This window comes from Stegastes partitus, unplaced genomic scaffold (assembly GCF_000690725.1).
Source record: "Stegastes partitus isolate 25-593 unplaced genomic scaffold, Stegastes_partitus-1.0.2 Scaffold462, whole genome shotgun sequence".
NCBI lineage: Eukaryota > Metazoa > Chordata > Actinopteri > Pomacentridae > Stegastes > Stegastes partitus.
The window spans coordinates 238,050-252,547 of record NW_007578193.1 but is presented as its reverse complement, the minus strand read 5'-3'; the positions used below and the strand labels follow the sequence as shown (position 1 = coordinate 252,547).

The 14,498-nt window shown below is 38.8% G+C and overlaps 1 protein-coding gene across 1 annotated transcript; it reads left to right on the top strand.

The window, feature by feature from the left end:
• Positions 1-745: 745 nt before the first annotated feature.
• ppef1 (protein phosphatase, EF-hand calcium binding domain 1) lies at positions 746-13,579 on the top strand. Its single transcript, XM_008286666.1, has 18 exons — positions 746-800; positions 3,452-3,484; positions 3,769-3,896; positions 4,005-4,065; positions 6,965-7,128; positions 7,210-7,324; positions 8,031-8,077; positions 8,164-8,330; positions 8,445-8,481; positions 8,594-8,743; positions 10,043-10,194; positions 10,315-10,555; positions 10,634-10,819; positions 10,898-11,040; positions 12,075-12,181; positions 12,277-12,440; positions 13,182-13,266; positions 13,353-13,579. Exons 1-18 carry the CDS (start codon positions 746-748, stop codon positions 13,577-13,579), a joined length of 2,262 nt encoding a protein of 753 aa, XP_008284888.1.
• The last annotated feature ends 919 nt before the right edge of the window (positions 13,580-14,498 follow it).

The window sequence follows — 14,498 nt, the reverse complement described above, 5'->3', positions numbered from 1 at the left end:
TCTTAACTTAAAAAAACAAATAAGGGAATAGCAGTAAACAGTTTGGTTACAAGCATGTTGATAGCAATCATTGTACTACAGCACATGTGGTTTAGGTGGAACATTAAAAGGAAGATTTTTCAAAAGTATTTCCATTATCCTAAAAAAAAAAAAAAAAAGATAAACAGCTGTTTATGTCAGAATGGTCTGCACTCTGACAACTAGTTCAGGGGATCTGCTCCACTTAAATAAATGCATGATTGCAAGATGTAAAAAAAGAAAGAAAAAAAAGAAAGATGCAGATTTACCTTTTAAGTTGCATGGGTTGGGTTGATGTAATATTGTTATAGTAATTGGATCAACTTAATAGTTTGTGTAAGTTAAACACAAAGTTCTGCATTAGTTGAATTTAAACTAAATTCAAGTTGAGGTAGCCTGTTGAAATGTCCTTGATAACTTTATTTTGAGCTCAAGATGTCCCGACAGCTACAATAGTTAACTAAGAATGCCTTAGTTTGTTGGTTAAACATAATTTCAGGAGAATTTTCATACCTCAGAAAAATTGCTACAAACTTGTTGCACTATTTCTTTGTTGCTGTTGAGCTAAAACATCATTTTTTGGAGTGTGGCTCACGCACCAACAGTGGTGTTCTTACTTTCCAGGCGTCCTTGCAGCAGCCACATGCGACCAACCCAATGTGATGCACTGCTACCAGGTTGGGAAGAACCGACTGATGTGATTCCCTGGGCCTCTCTGCCGGACATCATGGGGTGTGGCACCTCTGTCGCCACGGAAACACAAGGGAAAAGAGTGGAAAGAGGTAAAGATGTCGTGCATAGAACGTTCCTGTTTAGTTGGCGGTATTTTTTTCGGTCTCGTGTTTTTCCTTTTGTATCAGCAGGAAAATGTTGACATTAGCACCTGTTGCCCCTGAGAAAAGGTGTGAATAAACATAATGACATCAAATTAGAGCTGGCATGTTCGTACACCTGGAGCTGAACACAAATAGTCCATAAGTGTCACTAATTGGAGTGCAGGCTCAGAAATATGCAAGTTGATTCATCAAAACCCATTAAAAGAGAATATGGTGTGAAACCTATTTCTGCCTCCTTACACACACTTTCATTTGCTTTCATTCCAATTAAAGCAATTTCTTAAACTGAAACAGAAGTGATTAAATAAATCAGCTATTTTGAATACTAATTAAGAATTGTAGTCATTTTCTAGAAGCCTAATCCCAAATATTTTCTACTAGCAGCTTTTCAAAACATTTAGATCCTCTACCTTTCTCTCATTTTATATAATTAGAGACTGAATATCTTTGGGCGTTATGGACAAAACAACACACCTGAAGATGTCATCATGGAGAAATTGTGATGAGCATTTTTTCCCCCGTTTAGTAAACAATTAATTTGTACAAAATAATGCTAGGGGTGTAGATTTCAGGATATTATTTACCTAATTTAGTGTATTATTATCTGTACCTCTCTATTAGGTGAGGAGCACTCCTTCATTAGGACTGATAATATGTCAGTCGTGGTGGAATCTAAGTAGGTGCATTTACACAGGGACTGAACAGGAATACAAATTTGAGGTATTTTCCATTTTGCGCTACGTTCTGCTTCTACTCCATCACATCTGAGAGGCAAATATTGTACTTCTTACTCCACTACATGTTCAGGCTATTACAATTTACAATCACACTGCTTAACATCCATCTCCAAAATGTGATTGTCTGTGATGAACTGAAAGATGAAGTGTTCCCTCTAGAGTTGACAACATTCTCTTAATTCTCAGGCTTTATGAAGCAGAGCCAGATCAATGTATTGGTTTGATCGTTGGCCTGTTCAGTGTATCAGCATATATGTTGTTGATGTGAAAACTTTTTTTGTACAAAGCATAATACAGAAAAACATATTTAAGGTTATTTAAGAAGAGTGTCATCATACAGTTTGTCCAGCATTCTGAGAGCATTGTTTAAAATTCTCTCAGCACCGTCTGCAGCACATGTAATTGAGCAGACAGTGGTGCAGAGTCAAATGGTGTCTTCACAATAACACAACAAGCTGCTAACTGGTTTGTAAAATACATTGGTGGGAATTTTTTTATTTTCCAGAAAATCGGTTGCTACATCGGCAACAAAAATGGGGAAATTTTAAACTCCCCTCTTGGATTAGCTGTGAAATACATCATCATATAGCTGAAAACTGGGCTGACTTTCTGTACATATGTGATTCCTGCAGGTCACAGACACATGCTGATCTTATAGAACATGATAGAATACAATACATTTTTATTATCAGTGCAAATTTTGCAACAAACTTAATCAGAAGTAAGTTGCTAGTGGTTGCTCAGGTCCAGACAGTTAGCGTTGGAGTTCGGTTGTCTTATGGCTTTGAGGCAGAAGCTGTTTTTCAGCCTGTTTGTCTGTGATTTGATGGACCTGAGGCGTCTGCCTGAGAGTAGGGGTCAAACAGATGGTGTCCAGGATGGGATTGGTCCTTAAGAATCTTTGTTTCTCTACTGAACAGATCGTGATGCAGTAGATTAAATTACCCAACATCATAACTTGAAACATCCACAGCAGTATGAGCAATATTAACCTCAAACTTCATATATAATAGTACATATAGTATAATAGAACACTGACAGCGTCCATTTTACTTCAGAATAAGTACTTTTAGTTTTCATATTTGAAGTATTTTGTGCTTGTAATTCTCGCATAGTAATACAAGGTTTTAAATCCACATTTATACTTGCAGTGGAGTATTTTCACAATGTGGTACTAGTACTCTGAATACTTCCACTGCCCAGTAGTCCCAGTCTTTATGCACCGAGACAATACATAAACGAATGAATGAGCTAGGTCTTAGAGGGCCAGTCAATAACAAGAATAACCCTTAGCTTCAGCCCTATTAAAAACTACACATTCTGAATAATCTTTCCTCCCAGACATCTAACTGAACTCCTTTCAGCAACCACCTTGTTATTTATTCCACTGACTTTATTCCAGCACCGACTTTGGTTTGTTTTTATCGTGTTGATCTTCCCTGTGAAGCATTCAGCAACATTATTAAGAAGCGCTCCTCGAGTGTTGCATTATTAACAGCAGTCGTGACTCCACTGTTCTGCTTTAGCATTTCACTCGTCTCCGTCACACCGTGTGCCGTGTTGACGATCATATTTTTGCTGTAGTAAATTTCCCACTTGTTGCGTGCACACAGATGTTTGACAGATGGTGCTTCTCTTTGGTCGCAGTCTGCCTTCTCTCCTCCTTTTTAATGAGTGCTGTTACTCCCAAAAGCTTGTTTAATTTGCTTAGTTTTTCCAGTCCCCACTGTTGCACACAACCTCCCCTGTGTCTTGTTATCTCTCCTTCTGTCTGAGTGTGTCTGTGTATGCGTTCGCTTGAGCGTTATTTTATTCAATTACCAGTTTCTTTTGCTGAATTGTAGTATTTCTTTCTCACAGATGAAACAGTCCAGATGCCCAGTCCTGCTCTGAGTAAGACCCTGCTTATCTTTAAAGATGAACCTGTGATATACAGTATGTGTGTAAACTGTGTGTGTGCATTTTAACACTTTACATATATATACAAAGGCTGCACCATGTGTACGATAACATCACAGCTTTGTTTGGAGTAATGTTGAATTGACAGCTTGGCAAACTGCTGATAAATACCAGCTAAAGAGTCTTAAACATGATATACATCCATCTTTATGTATGTATATGACTCTACAAATGACAACAAGTGTCGGCTGTAAATAACAGCTGGTGCTTTGCTGCAGCAATGAAGGCAGCTGTTCTGATCCAGCGATGGTACCGTCGCTACATGGCCCGACTGGAGATGAGACGCAGATACACCTGGAACATCTTTCAGTCCATTGAATACGCTGGAGAACAAGACCAGCTACAGGTGTGTCCCAGTATTGGCATTTCCTAACACTGAAAAAGCTTTTACTGCACATGGGTGCTACACTTCAGAATTATTTTAAAACTTAAACATGTTTTTTGTTTTCTTCAGCTGTCGAGTTTCTTCAGTTTTATGCTGGACAGCGTCACTCAGCTGAATGGAAATGGGCCAGGTAATATCCAAAATACACTAAATTGACTTTAGTAACCAATATGTGTATTGAAAATACTGGTTTCGTCCTTGGAAACATTGAGGTAATGTTAGTTTTATTTCAAAGTAAAAGCATATTTTGTCATAGTGCTGCCATATGGATGTTGGGTAAAGCTTTTATTTTCTTTTTTAGTGATAGCAGGAACTACAAAATTTTATTCCTCTTGTTTTATTTTGGTCTCTCTGTGTTAAGTATTCCTGCCTAATAGTGTTTACCAGGCAGTCTGTGTCTCCAGTGTTGTGAAAGCTACATTTTTGTTAATATTAGTCATTTTGTTTGTTTTTGTGCCGTTGTCAATATAACCTCTGGAGGGGGGTTTATTTAATGCTGCTTTTATGTAAAGATCCCTAATTTTAAGGTAAATACAAAGAGTTAGACGTGAAATTCTATCATTAGTTTATTAGTTTATTGTTAAATGCTTGTTGTTTTGAATTTGTTACAACACAGAAAAATTGCATATAAACATGGATTTTTTTTTTTTACTTGCACCAAATTAACACCAGTTTTGTCACACCACTGTATTTTGGTCTGGATTAGAAAACCCACTGCGTATGCCCTGTTGCTTAGCAACTGCTGTGAATGTGAGTGGAGGCCAGCATGTTGGTGTGTTGCTCTGAAACAGCTGTGCTTTAAGTGTGTTTTGACCCACTCATCCAGCTAAAAGCATAATACTTCATTGACAAGGTAATCCTTAGGTCGGTCCTCGCTGCTCATCATCTGCTGAACATCCTCTTCACGGGTTTCACGCCAAGTCGACATAAGAGATGCAAAGAGGCCAGACGCTGTTGTCTGTATTTATTATATATAGCATCTGTGGGTTTTTTGTACGTGTGAGATGGAATAAAGGACATTTAAGGGCAGAACAGCCTCACAAAAGAGAATTGGGCCCATAGGAAGGTGTCTGTTCCTGCCTTGTTTATTTGCATAAATCAGAGCCCATCAGTTTTCATTACTGTTGAGTGGCCTTTTAATACAACTCAGTGAGGTCACACGGAGCAGGATGTGATGCTGTGTCAAGCTGTTTAAAATCTAATCTAACACATTTAAATATGTTGTAGTTCAGAATGTCGTCTGATTGCAACACCACACGTATCTTTTCTTATTCCATATTCAGTAGCACTACAAACACTGGCGCTCACATTTACAGTTTCAGTCCATCATCAGGCCCGACAGCGAACCATAAAGGATCAGAACTTTGCAGTAGTTCCAGATCTTAGACCAGCATAAAACAGTGTCGGGATTCTTCATCTTTCTTTTAATGTTGGTTATACCTGAACTGTGTATCTCACCTGGCAGGTGATATACAGTACAAAATTACATACTGTATGAGTGTCTTTCTATAAAACCCAATATCCTGTATCACAAATTTTCCCTGAACGGCTTTTACACTCTGAATAACCTTTGACCTTTGATTAAAATGTGGAAACTCTTCCCCAAGACCACTCCAGCATCTCTTGTTTTAGACCGCTGTTGATCAGGTTGCACATCTATGAACAGCATTACTTTATCGTAGTGTTGGATTACCTCCATTTGTCAGCTGTTCAGTCTGCTGGTTTGGCCATAAACAGACATATCAGTTGTATCCAACAGTATATTGTTGAATAGGATTAAATGATATTGCCTATTTTTAGAATTTCAATTTTTGAGTCTACAGTACAATGAATTTGTGTATAAAGCAGAAGAAAAGCTGTGCACCATTTTCACACTGTGCCTTAATTAAGATGAGATTGTATGTTTGTTGACCTCCTAGCTTTAATTTTAATTGACCTTTTGGGCTTTTTTTCCTAAACTGTGCGCTCATGTATCACTGCAATCTATAGTACAGCAAAGACTGATAAATGTCTTTTATCCTTTATACCAAAATTATCCTACCATCAATCATACAAAAAGAAAATGTAGAATTTCTCTAATTATCTATTTGACAAAAATTGAAAAAGAACAAACAACAACAAATAAAACATATACAGCATTTATCCAAGTGGCCACAGATTTTGCTAATACACAGATATTTTACTAGAGACATTTTTAACTTTCCAAGTTCAATCCAAAGGCTGCAAGGTGGTTAGCACCCTTACCTCGCAGCTGGAAGGTCACCGGTTTGCATCCATGTGAGGACACCTGGGATCTCTCTGTGTGGAGTTTGCATGTTCTCCCCGTGCAGCGTGGGTTCTCTCCGGATTCTCCGGCTTCCTCCCACAGTCTTCAAAAACATGTTGAGGTTAATTGGTGATTCTAAATTGTCCATAGGTGAGAATGTGAGTGTCCTTGGTTGTCTGTCTCTAAGTGTGGCCCTGTGGTAGACTGGCGACCTGTCCAGGGTGTCCCGTGACTGGATGGATGGATGGATGGATGGATGGATGGATGGATGGATGGAAGGAAGTTCAGTCCAGTTTGCCCATAAAGTCTGAATTTTTGTCAGGTACTGTTGGTCGCAGTAGGTTACTAATGACTTCAGGGTTGTGCTGAGGAGTGCATGTTTCTTTTACTTTTAAAATAGTCTGGTTAAAGAAAACATTTGATTTTTGGCATTTCTTTTTTAGGATGAAGTGATAATGAAACATTACATTTGGTTAATTTTCCCTTCAGAACGGCACATCACAGATTATTAGGTCAAGGACAATCGGAAAGTTAAAAAAAAAAAAAAAAAAAACACTAACAATTATTTATATTTTTACAGTTTTTGATTTTGGTAAATAGTGTGATTTTTGCCATCTTTAAAAAATAAAATAAAATAAAAAGATAACTTGCTTTTTAAACCCATTGCCAGGTTTTGAGGTTCAGAAGGTTAATTTCAAAGAACATGAGTGTAAATACATCTTGAGTCGAGCCTGTTTCCAGCTTCACACATTGTCTCCACCAGACCTGATCTCCCAGCTGCTGGACCCGGTGGTCGATCCCTGGTTGGACAGAGAGATCTGCTATAACCTCATCCCTGTTCCAGAGTCTTACTCTGGGCCCAGGCTGTCGTTTCCTCTCTCCGTCTCTGACACGAACGCTCTCCTCACTGCTTTTAAGGAACAGCAGGTACCAGATATGAGCCTTTTGGTCTTTCTCACTGCTATTTTTTTAATTGTCTGGTTTACTCATTTCTTTTCTACTCCACAGACTCTACATGCCAGATACCTTCTGCAGCTGCTGTACGAGACCAAAAAGCTCCTCAAACAGATGCCAAACATCACCCACCTGTCAACATCCTACACCAAAGAGATCACTATATGTGGTGGGTGACCACGGCCTCAGTAGTTTTTAGATAATAAACTTTATTAAATCAGACGTAAATTCTTGTGCCAGATATTACTAAAAAAAAAAAAAAAAAGCCAAATGACATAATTTGAGAATAAATACAGTGCTCAATAGAAAAGCAGTAAGATACATGTATGATACATTACTGAAATACAATAAATAAGCTAGAAACATGTAAAGTATTCTAGCAATGATAATGAGACAATAAGTAATATTACCCATGATACTGAAAGATTTCACGTTTCACACTAAAATTTTAAGAATCTCATCATAATGTTTTGATGCTGTGATGCTGTGATGCTGCTCCTGCATCACGCAGTGCCGTGAGCTACTGAACAACCCAATAAACCTGCTTATTATTGCTTATTAAATCATTACTGGGTTCTCTAAATGTGCTTTCAAATACATTTGTGTCTTAATGGCAGCATTCTAAAACAAAAAAAGAAAGAAAGAAAAGAGGGTCTCTGTTTATTTGCACACTGATCAGGCACTTGAGTCGTCTTGCTGCTGCCTCCTCCTATAAAGTTGCATCTCATTAAACTCAAGAATACTTGTGACAACAACAAGAAACACACACTGCTGAGGTGATGTGAAGCAATTCGCTGTCCTGTTTTCATATCATTAAGGAATTTTAGACTTCCTTTGTAAATCCGGGGTTAATGAAGCTGTTTCTTTTGGTACAGGTGATCTGCATGGCCGGCTCGATGACTTACTTCTTATATTTTATAAGGTAAAGCTGTATTCTCGTCTTAACAGTTTACTTTAGCAGCATATAAGACCCAGCTGATCTGACTTTGCTGTATGTTGCTGCTGCAGAATGGCCTTCCCTCTGCAGAGACGCCGTATGTATTCAACGGGGATTTTGTGGACCGTGGGAAGAAGTCAGTTGAAGTGGTCGTCCTCCTGTTCGCCTACCTTCTGCTCTACCCGGACAACATGCACCTGAACCGAGGAAACCACGAAGACTACATCATGAACCTCAGGTGAGAAGGAAGAAGAGGAGAAATGGGATTGATCCATCTGAGTTCACCACAAACACGAAGGCAGTAAAATTAGAAGACTATGTCAGTGTGGTGATATTACTTTGTTTTTTTCAGATATGGCTTCACAAAGGAGGTCATGCAGAAATACAAGGTAAGTCCAGATTTACGTCATTATTCTGCCTTTAGCTGTACAATCTTTAGGTAGGTCACTGTTTCAGCCACTGGAGCAAAATGAATTCCTTTTTTTTTTTTTTTTAATGCAGACTCACGGCCGTGAGATCCTTCAGCTGTTTCAGGATGTTTTCAGCCTTCTGCCTGTCGCAACGGTGATCGATGGAAAGGTCCTGATTGTTCATGGAGGGATTTCAGACCAGACTGACCTGGATTTCCTCAGCTCCATAGAGAGGCACAAGGTCAGTGAAAGCAAGCAGGACATTCATCAGTGTTGCTTTTTGTGAATTCTTAGTCATCCAGGTCTGGGTGATCCAAGGAGACTCAGGGAAAAAAAACAACTGGTTTTGATGAAAAGGAAAAGTAAATCTACTTGCTTTTTACTGACGCTGCTAGGTTTGCTGCTATAATCCATTTTGGCCACTAGGGGTCAGAAAAAATACTGATAGATTTACAACCATCACACACAAATGTTGCTCTGGTAACATAAAAACAGTTTGTTACCTTCATATCTGCCAGACTTGGAGCAAGAAGCATTTGGAGACATGCTTCTCTTATTTCAGTGGCTCTGTCATGTTTTCGAAGGTGGCTCAGAGGAGTGTTTTCTGTTGCCAGGATGAAACTGATAGCATTTTTAGCATTGCTTGACAAGACTTAACTCTATAACCATAACTTAAAAGCTTCGTTTGCGATGCTGTGTTTTTACTTTGTGCTTTGTTACTTGATCTTTGTACTTTGTGCCTTATCCTCTATTTTTCTGGCAAAATTTGCAAAAACCTGAAATGAACATTTACAGTATTTTCAGTGTTGTCAGGTGTTAGCACTTCTTGGAGAAAATGGTTAATCTACATACTGTAGGTATTTCAGTATTTACATTTTCTATTTGTTTCCACAATCATCTTCTATCTACTCTCTCTAAACACTGCCTGCAGTTCAGCTGAGATCAGCCAAGAAGTCCAGGAATTCATTCCTTGGTTGCATTGAGGAGCACAATTTTTTAAATATTTTTTACAGACTCTTTAGATCAAATGGTTTGTTTTTGACATTTATTATTATTATTATTATTATTATTATTATTATTATTATTATTGTTATTATATTAATAATAATTGAGACATGTAGAATAAAGTTATTTTGATGAAAAATCATGACTTTAAGGTTAGATTTTTAAGTTATCCAACCAAATGGATGAGTAGTTCAAGGAACTACTCATTCAAAATCTGGTAATTCTTTCAGTTTTTACTATTTCTGGCTCTGATAAATGGCACAATTTGGTTTTTTGTTTTTTTTTTTAAGACAACATGCTTTCAAATCCACTGGCAGGTTTTAGGGTTCAGAAGGTTAATTTGTAAAAAAAAAAAAAGTCAAGAGAGTCAGGAATAAAACAGAAAAGAACTAAAGAGAGTGCTTGCTAATCACTGTACCAAGGCTGTGTATATGCTTCATTTTCAGTCTTTAAAAAATATTGTATGTTTCCCTCGAACCTGACCAAGAACCTTTGTTTCCAGTATATTTTTGTCTTTCCTTCTCTGGTGTTGTAGGTGAAATCTGCCCTGAGATTTCCCAGACGCAGTTTGGAGCAGCTGGACATCGGCCAGTCCTACAGACTCACCAAGAGACTGAGATCAACAGACGGCTCTCGTCCCAGCAGCAGTCGCAGCCACAGCAAGAACCAAATAACTCCGAAGCAGAGGTCTGACAGCAGCCACGAACACTCACACGTCAGATGGTTTTTATTAAGGGCAGTGTACAATTACACTTCTTGTTTAAAGTCAGAGCCTCTTTCTCTTTCTCTTTCTCTTTTTTTCTGTAGGAAGAGGAGGTGTGGGCTCAGCCGACAAGACAGCGTCACCTCCACTTCTTCCTCCTCGTCATCCTCCTCCTCCTCCTCTTCGCTCTGCTCTCCTCGAACTCCGTCCTGCCTTTCACCTCGCCCATGTTCATCTTCTCCCAATGTGCCCTACTCCATCAATGTCCTACAAGTGCCTTTCCTGGACTCTCTCACTTCTGTTCCCCTTCCATCACCTCCACAGAACGAACAGGAGTGGAAACAGGTCAGAGGAGTGTGGAAAAGAAATGAAGAATATTGTTCTGTTCTGCCTCATCTCATTGAGCACTTACCTCTCTGGCAGATAGTGGATGTTTTGTGGAGCGATCCCAAAACCCAAGAAGGCTGCAGCCCCAACACCTTCAGAGGTGGAGGCTGCTACTTCGGCCCCGACGTCACCCAGCGGCTGCTGCTCCAACATGGACTCCAGCTGCTCATCCGCTCTCACGAGTGTAAACAGGAAGGATACGAGCTCTGTCATGGTGGTCAGGTAGACAGTGAATTCATTCAACCTGTCCAACAGGTTTGAGTCCAGAAAGATAAATGTGTTTGTGTGTGTGTGTTGTAGGTGATCACCATCTTCTCGGCATCAAACTATTATGAGGAGGGAAGCAACCGTGGTGCGTACATCAAACTGGGCCGAGAACTGGTTCCCCGCTTCTACCAGTACCAAGTCAGCCGCACAACTCGCAAACTTACCCTGACACAGAGGTACCACTGGTGTATGATGTAAATGGTTACAGTCATGGACAAAAGTTTGCACGCACTTGTAAAGGCCATGTGTATCATGGCAGCATTGAGTTACCAGTGACTCCTATAACTGTTAATTTTCTAATCAAAATCACTGAAACACACTTCTCTCAGTGACAATGAAGCAATCATGTATTTTGGTTCTTTCATCGATTTATTCTCGGTTTTCTAGAAGTATGACAAAATCTGCTGGGTCAAAAATATACATACAGCAATGCTAATATTTGGTTCAAAGTCCTTTTCATCATTTTCATCTTGATTTAATAAGTTTCTGACAAGCTTCTGGTTGTATATTCGACGCCTCCTCGTTACAGAATTTGTGCAGTTAAACTACATTTGTTGGCTTTCTGACACTGACTTGTTTGTTCATCGCAGGTTCTTGATGTAGTTTGAATCAAAATGTTGGGGAGACTAGTCCAAACTCTTAATTCTGGCCTAAATTAGCCATGTCTTCACATTTTTTAAATCTGTGTTTAGGGTCATTGTCTTGTTATAACACCAAACTGCATCCAAGACCAACCATCTGGGTGATGATTTTAGGGTTTCCTAAAGAATGTGGAGGTCATCCTCCTTTTTCATTATTCTGCCATGTGAAGCACCAGTTCCTCATGCCACTAAGAAAAACTGATCAACAGAACTGTCTACATACCCAAAAAATAACTCAAGTTACTGTATGTATATTTGTGACTCTGCAGATTTTATATATATATATATTTGATGAAGGCCTGTAATAAATTTATGAAAGAACAAAAATGCATGATTATTTTTTTTGACCAAGCATTTTCAATCATAGTAAATTGAGAGTTATAGGATAGGTTATGTATGGCACTGAAGGAGCTGCTCTTAATCTCATTGTACTTGTGTATAGTGACAATAAAGGCATTCTATTCTATTCTATTCTATTCATTGGAAACTCAGGACGGTCATAATACATACATAATCTTAACAAGTTAATTAAGAAAGCTTAGTCTCAGTGTTTCTCTTTGTCTCTGCAGAGTACGAGCAGCTGAAGGTTCTGCTCTCAGGTCCTTAAAGGAGAAAGTGTTCGCCCATCGCTCTGAGCTGATGACAGGCTTCCAGGAGTATGACCGGAATTACACCGGTGCCCTCTTCTCACTCCATTTCCCTTCCTTATAAACAAGTTTCTTCATGGGTGAGCATATAAAATCGTTATGTGTCTATGTAACTCTTTTTCAGGTACTGTGTCGGTCAGTGAATGGGCTCTGGTGCTGGAGTCAGTGCTGAGACTGGACCTGCCCTGGAGGACGCTCCGTCCACATTTAGCCCGGCTGGCAGCAGATGCCAGCGTGGAGTATATGTCCTGCTTTGAAGACATGGGACCAGGAATTCCTCTACCTCAGGTCAGGAGCAAAACGGTGGAAGATATCCAAGTACATTTACTCAAGCACTGGCCTGAAGTGGGAAACGTGTATCTGTTGCTAGGAGCCTAAAATGCACACAAAGCATGTTTCCTAGTGTTGATGGCAATGAATTTGTGAAACAAGTCTGGAAATTTATTCAGAATGGAATTAATTATGGTAAAGAAGATCTCCAAATAGCTAAATTTGAGGTTTTTAACTGGGTGGCAACAAGATATAATCAGCTGCATCCAGAAATCCAGAACAAAATGCCTCCTAAACTGGTCTGTAAAAGAAAGGAGTGCATAAAAAAACTGAGAAAATTTAATATGCAACATGTGCACAAATAGACATTTAACAGCACCTAAACTCCTTCACAAAGCTCGCAGTATATATTGCAATAAGGAGCACCTACTAATCCAAGTATCCTTGTATTCTTTATTTTTGCTGTATTGATTGTATACAATCCTCTTTCCTGCATTCAACGGCTGTCTTTGGTTTGTCATATTTTTTAAACTACAGTTACATCCAGACTATTTAAAACAGTGAAATACTTCTTGCATCCTTAACACAGTCCTTCAAAATGTGTATTTTTTACATGTCACTAAACTAAATTTCTACAGCAGTACTTTTTGTTTTACTTCCAGGGAATTCTTCCCTGGTGACACTGGTACTTGTAGGACTACCATAATTATTCAACCACTGCTGCTAGCGATTGCTTACGACACTTTCTCTCCTTTTTAGGTGACTCCAAACTTGGCTGAAACTCTGTTCAGATACAGGACAGACATCGAGATAATATTCAACATCATAGACAAAGATCACTCAGGTAAATAAAAAATATCCTCAAAGATGATGTTTAAATAATTGAAAATGTTCTCCTCAAAATGAAGTGACGTGTGCTGTCGTGTTAAGGTCTCATCTCCATCGAGGAGTTCCGTCACACCTGGCGCCTCTTCAGCGCTCACCTGGGGGTTGCCATCGATGACAGCGCCATCGACGACTTGGCCCGAAGCATCGACTTCAACAAGGACGGCAGCATAGACTTTAATGAGTTCCTAGACGCCTTCAGAGTGGTGCACAAACTGGACAGCAAGGATCCGCATCTAAGCGAAAAGATTGGTCGAAAGAAGTATTCATAAATAGAACAACCTGAGTATTAAAATGCGGAAGTAACTAATTGAAGAAGGAACATACGAATAGGATTAAATGATGTAGTGTTTTAGTATTTAAAACAAGCATTTTAACACTTGACTACCCTACAATCATTGGTGCACATTTTAGTCACGCTGAAGGTATGACTTTAGGGAGTAATAATCGGTAGGTTGGTTTTCAAAGTGAAATATCTCAGCAGCTATTGAATGAATGGACATTTTATACAGACATTCATGAATTATCATCAGCTGTTTTTTGGCTCTTTGGAAAAATGTGATTGACTGCATTATCACTGGATTTGGTAGCATCTAGAAGAACTGTGTTGGCAGAAAAGCTGAACCCACACAATGTACCCAATTTTTGCTTATCAAGTGCTAGAAAAGGTCGACTGATGATCTGAAGCAGGTCTTGAGACTTTAGATACAATTTGATTTAGAGCAGACGTTGCTTTGTTGGAGCAGCAGAAGTATTAGTCCCTGTTACAAATTTACCTAGTATTAATTTTATTAGCTTTTTTAAAAAAATATATTATTATTACTTTTAGGCATTTTTACCTTTGTTACACAGATACAGTACAGAGAGACAGGAAAGATGGGAAAGGGAACAGAGGAATTGTCATAGATTGATGAAAAAAGGGTTAAATACAGGCACTGGAGGCAGGTAACTTTAAAAAGAGAAAAACAAAAAGATGAGCTTTACTCAGAAAGCTGAACACACATTCCAGAAATATCGAAAGCACAGGGAAAAAAATCCAAAAGGTCAGTGTCTTGGGGTATATTTTATGGGGTTTTTTTTATGTTGCAGTTGTTAATGTTAACATAAAAATAAGTACAGGTAGAATTTACAAGTTATTGCATATTTTACTGACTGAAGAATGCACATAAGTAAAATTACAATGATTTGAAT

Excerpts from the sequence above, each read along its gene's own strand:
- ppef1 (XM_008286666.1), top strand. The coding sequence starts at position 746 with ATGGGGTGTGGCACCTCTGTCGCCACGGAAACACAAGGGAAAAGAGTG. Across the intron at positions 4,066-6,964 it reads GCTGAATGGAAATGGGCCAG|ACCTGATCTCCCAGCTGCTG; the intron begins GTAATATCCAAA and ends TGTCTCCACCAG. Across the intron at positions 11,041-12,074 it reads AAACTTACCCTGACACAGAG|AGTACGAGCAGCTGAAGGTT; the intron begins GTACCACTGGTG and ends TTGTCTCTGCAG.